Raw genomic sequence first — 6,000 nt, 5'->3', positions numbered from 1 at the left:
CCCTGGGGCCCCAGAGGAGTGTAGGAGTATAGGAAAATGGAAGCCAATTTGCATAGACAGTTAACCCATCCTATTGGACTCTTTAGTGACCTAAGTTTTTCAAACACCACCTACAAGTACAGACTCTAGCTAAAAAACATGGATACGTATCTGTCTTGAAGATGCCTGTAAGAGGTCATGATATGATCTTGTGATCTTGTGATCTGCAGAATCCTCAGCTCCCTTCAGCTGTCTTTCCAAATAAAATCTTAAATAATACAGTTCAAGTCCTTTATTGGGTTCTGTAACCCCTTCAACCAAATAGGCTGCAGTTGTTTTATGTAACTTTCATTTCATTGGAAAATGTGGGAGGGTACTTGATATTACCTAAGTAAGATCAGTGGGTAAACACTGTCCACCCCAAACCAAATGATGCTGCCTTCAGGGAGTTGTCAGAAAGAAAGTCAAATGATACACCGAGACAGCGCATTTGCATAAGCAAAGCCCTTCAGCACAGCTCGAACGTGTTCTTTATGAGGAGGCTCCAAGACACTTGGTAATTTCAAGAGTGAAGCAACAGAAGTCTTTCTTACTTTAAAGTCAGAAACTTCTGAAGAACTTCAAGCACAATTTTATAACAAAAGATATACTGCTCCTAAATACATATATATATATATATATATATATATATATATATACAAAAAACAATGGAATGTTAATTGAATACCAATATCCACTTTCAGAAAACACATTTGTACTTTTCAACCACAAAGAAAAGTGCCTAAAAAGAGCAAACATTTAACCAAGAACTTCTTTATGTAAATACATTTTTTAAAATATCAGGAAGATAAATGATAATAATATAATTCTTGGTCTAGAACTAGTTAACTGAAGCTTAACTGAACAGAAGGGAAACTGACTCAATCTCAATCTCTTTATATCTTCACTGGATAAATCAAATTTAAACTTATTTTTTAGACGTAGCCTAGTTCAAATGAAACACTTCATATCATTGAACATTGCCTAAAGAAACCCTAAAAAAGATTTAGGGGTACCTGTTTATTTTCATTATTCATATTCTCTTGATCCCCCAGTGATTAATATAACTAATCTGTGACATAAATGATTTCTTTTTTATGACATGTCAGTGACTTTGATATTTTAGTTGCAAATAAATATCCCCAAATTGCCATCCAGAAATTTATGGAAAATAACTTTAGATATGTTACTTAAAATGGCATTATGGACTAAGATGTGTTTGGGCATAGGGGACTTCAGTTTCAGTCTTGGCTCCTCTACTTGCTGTCTGAATGACATTATGGAACAAACTTCATTGCTCTGAACTTGAAGTACTTCATCAGTAATATCAGAGCATAACTAATGTCTACCTCAAACGGTGAGAATTCAATGAAACTGTGTAGGCAAAAGAGCTTTACAAATTGTAATGTGCTATACAATGTTCATCTTTATATTCATTATTGTTCTTATTAGAATTTATGTGGTGAGACTTACCTTTGTTTGGATCATTCCATAACGTTGTTCTCTCATTTGGCCCACTATATTCATGATGTTGAACTGTAACAGGATGACAGTAATTTTGTATTATCCATAGAGGGGGAAAACACAAAACCCACAGATGCCAAAGGAGTACACCATACTTCTTTTTTTTTTTTTCATACTTTTTTCCAGTAAAAGATATCTCAGGATTTAACCAGAAAGTTCTCATTTTCAGTTATAAGAAAATGTACTATGTTTAACCTTGTCTAATGGATAAGGAAGACTTGTTTAAATGGGTTTCCAGGAAAAAGCAGGAAGCAATCATTTATAATAAGAAATGCTCTCCAACAGAAATAACAACAAATTTGCCCCTGTGTATACTTTTCTGTTCTCAGAAGGGAGAACTTAAAGCAGCACTGTGATTCTGCAAAAGTCTGAAGCATAGAAGACTTTTTCTGGCCACAACAGTAACACAGCTGTTTCTCATATAAAGAGCCCTCTCAACTCAAATGGAGACCCTGAGCAACAGTTGGCCCAACACCAGATTCTGCACCTGTGCACGGAGACCAGCACTACCCAGTGTGGTCACTAAGCTGGTGCAGGTCTGCAAAGGGCTGTTGCTAGACCACAATGAGATGAGTCCAGAAACTGGTAATAAGTGTTTAGAAACTCTTACGGCAATCTGACAGTGGTGTAACATTGAGCAGCCTCATCAGTGGAACAAGATATAGACCAGCTCAGGTGTTGCTGAACTTGCCTGAAAAGTCACATGTGGTGTAAGCTGAGGACGAGTCATGTGCAGCAAGACCACAAGAAATTTAAGGTTTGTCAACTGTCAACTATAATCCAAAAGTACATAAAAATCAGAGAAAATGTAAGCATTCCTTTATTTATATAATTTGTCATTTCTATAATTTAAAATGTTAATTAAGCCTTTAAAAATTTTTATATTGAAATAATTATAGATACATAGTAAGTTGCACAAAATGTACAGAGAGAGTCTGTGTATCATTCACCTAGTTTCTCCCAATTATACCATCCTCTACAACTAGAGTATAATATCAAAACCAAAAAATTGGGGCTTCCCTGGTGGCACAGTGGTTGAGAGTCTGCCTGCCAATGCAGGGGACACGGGTTCGTGCCCTGGTCTGGGAAGATCCCACATGCCACGGAGCAACTAGGCCCGTGAGCCACAACTACTGAGCCTGCGCGTCTGGAGCCTGTGCTCCGCAACAAGAGAGGCCGCGACAGTGCGAGGCCCGCGCACCGCGATGAAGAGTGGCCCCCACTCGCTGCAACTAGAGAAAGCCCTCGCACAGAAACGAAGACCCAACACACACCCAAAAATAAATAAATTAAAAAAAAAAAAAAAAAAAAAAAAAAAAAACCAAAAAATTGACATTGGTACAATCTACAGAGCTTATTCAGATTTTGCCAGTTTAACATGCAATCATTTGTGAGAGTGGGCGTGTATGTGTGAGTATGTATAGTTCTATAAAATATTATCACGTGAAAATTCATGCAACTGCAACCACGATCAAGGTGCATAACAGTTCCACCACAAGACTTCCTCCTGTTATCCATCAGAACTACCCACCCACCCCAACCCCCAACCCTTGGCAACCAGTAATCTGTTCTCCATCTCTATAGTTTTGTTATTTCAAGGGGATTACATAATGGAATCATGTAATATCTAACTTTTTGAGACTAACTTTTTTTTCATTTAGTCTAATTGCCTCAAGATTCATCCAAATTGAGTGTATCAGTAGTTCATTCCTTTTTATTGCTAAACAGTATTCCACAGTATGGACAGGTACCAATTTTTTTAACCATTAAACTTGTTGAAGAACATCTAGGTTGTTTCCCAGTTTTGGGTTATTATAAATAGATCTGCTATGAACATTTACATACAGGTTTTTGTGTGAACATAAGTTTTCATTTCTATGGAATAAATACCCAAGTGTTATTGCTAAGGTTATATGGTAAGTTTAGTTTAGTTCTGCTTTTCTTTTTTTTAAAGAAAATTTAAAACTATTTTCCAAACTGGATATACCATTTTACATTCATTCCTATAAGCAACATATGAGTAATCTAGTTTTTTCAAACCTTCACCAGCATTTGGTGTTGTTATTATTTTTTATATTAGCCTTTCTGATGGATGTCTAGTGATATCATGTTCTTTTTTTAAACATCTTTATTGGAGTATAATTGCTTTACAATGGTATGTTAGTTTCTGCTTTATAACAAAGTGAATCAGTTATACATATACATATGTCCCCATATCTCTTCCCTCTCACGTCTCCCTCCCTCCCACCCTCCCTAACCCACCCCTCTAGGTGGTCAGAAAGCACCGAGCTGATCTCCCTGTGCTATGCGGCTACTTCCCACTAGCTATCTATTTTACGTTTGGTAGTGTACATATGTCCATGCCACTCTCTCACTTTGTCCCAGCTTACCCTTCCCCCTCCCCGTATCCTCAAGTTCATTCTCTAGTAGGTCTGTTTCTTTATTCCCATCTTGTCCCTAGGTTCTTCATGACCATTTTTTTTTTTTAGATTCCATATATATGTGTTAGTATACGGTAGTTGTTTTTCTCTTTCTGACTTACTTCACTCTGTATGACAGACTCTAGGTCCATCCACCTCACTACAAATAACTCAATTTTGTTATTTTTTATGGCTGAGTAATATTCCACTGTATATATGTGCCATATCTTCTTTATCCATTCATCTGTCGATGGACACTTAGGTTGCTTCCACGTCCTGGCTATTGTAAATAGAGCTGCAATGAACATTGTGGTGCATGACTCTTTTTGAATTATGGTTTTCTCAGGGTATATGCCCAGTAGTGGGATTGCTGGGTCGTATGGTAGTTCTATTTTAAGTTTTTTAAGGAACCTCCATACTGTTCTCCATAGTGGCTGTATCAATTTACATTCCCACCAACAGTGCAAGTGGGTTCCCTTTTCTCCACACCCTCTCCAGCATTTGTTTCTAGATTTTTTGATGATGGCCATTCTGACTGGTGTGAGATGATATCTCATTGTAGTTTTGATTTGCATTTCTCTAATGATTAATGATGTTGAGCATTCTTTCATGTGTTTGTTGGCAATCTGTATATCTTCTTTGGAGAAATGTCTATTTAGGTCTTCTGCCCATTTTTGGATTGGATTGTTTGTTTTTTTGATATTGAGCTGCATGAGTTGCTTGTAAATTTTGTCACAAAAGACCCCGAATAGCCAAAGCAATCTTGAGAAAGAAAAACAGAGCTGGAGGAATCAGGCTCCCTGACTTCAGACTATACTACAGAGCTACAGTAATCAAGACAGTATGGTACTGGCACAAAAATAGAAATATAGATCAATGGAACAGGATAGAAAGCCCAGAGATAAACCCACACACATATGGTCACCTTATCTTTGATAAAGGAGGCAAGAATATGCAGTGGAGAAAAGACAGCCTCTTCAGTAAGTGGTGCTGGGAAAACTGGACAGCTACATTTAAAAGAATGAAATTAGAACACTCCCTAACACCATACACAAAAATAAACTCAAAATGGATTAAAGACCTAAATGTAAGGCCAGACACTATCAAACTCTTAGAGGAAAACATAGGCAGAACACTCTATGACATAAATCACAGCAAGATCCTTTTGGACCCACCTCCTAGAGAAATGGAAATAAAAACAAAAATAAACAAACGGGACCTAATGAAACTTAAAAGCTTTTGCACAGCAAAGGAAACCATAAACAAGACGAAAAGACAACCCTCAGAATGGGAGAAAATATTTGCAAATGAAGCAACTGACAAAGGATTAATCTCCAAAATTTACAAGCAGCTCATGCAGCTCAATATCATGGTTTTAATTTTATTTCCCTAAAGGTTAATGAAGCTGAGCATCTTTTCATGTGCTTATTTATCATCAATACATCCTCATTGTTGAAATGTCATGTCTTTTACCCATTTTCTAACTGAATTACTTGCCTATTTATTTATTTATTTATTTTACTATTGAGTTTTGAGGATTCTTTATATACTCTAGATGTGAGACCTCTGTTGGATATGTGGATTGCAAACAGTTTTTCCAAGTCTGTAGCTTGTCTTTTCATCCACTTCATAGCATCTTTCATATAACAAATAATTTTAATTTGCTTTCCCCCTAATATTAGTGATGGCAAGAATGTCTGCTCTCACCACCTGTTTTCAACACACTTGAAGTTCCAGGTAGCGCAATAAGACTAGAAAAAAGAAATATGAGGCAAATGAATTGGAAAGGAAGAGGTAAATGTGTCCCCACTTGCAGATGGAATGATTGTCTATGCAGAAAATCCCAAGGAATCTGAAAACAAAACAAAACAGGACAAAAAAACCTCTTAGAACTAATAAGTGAGTTCAACAAGATCATAGGATACAAGATCAACATGCAAAAATCAACTGCATTTGGGGACTTCCCTGGTGGTGCAGTGGTTAAGACTCCATGCTCCCAATGCAGGGGGCCCAGGTTCAATTCCTGGTCAGGGAACTA

The 6,000-nt window shown here is 37.0% G+C and overlaps 1 protein-coding gene across 1 annotated transcript in view; it reads right to left on the bottom strand.

Annotated features, from left to right (window-relative positions):
- Positions 1-568: 568 nt before the first annotated feature.
- PTPN20 (protein tyrosine phosphatase non-receptor type 20) overlaps positions 569-6,000 on the bottom strand; it is a 69,348-nt gene continuing 63,916 nt past the window's right edge. Inside the window, 2 exon segments of the mRNA XM_059899628.1 lie at positions 569-634; positions 1,492-1,554. Coding sequence (XP_059755611.1) covers positions 569-634; positions 1,492-1,554 — 129 coding nt within the window.

Source organism: Balaenoptera ricei, chromosome 16 (assembly GCF_028023285.1).
Source record: "Balaenoptera ricei isolate mBalRic1 chromosome 16, mBalRic1.hap2, whole genome shotgun sequence".
NCBI classification, from domain to species: domain Eukaryota; kingdom Metazoa; phylum Chordata; class Mammalia; order Artiodactyla; family Balaenopteridae; genus Balaenoptera; species Balaenoptera ricei.
This window is presented reverse-complemented; position numbering and strand designations above follow the sequence as displayed.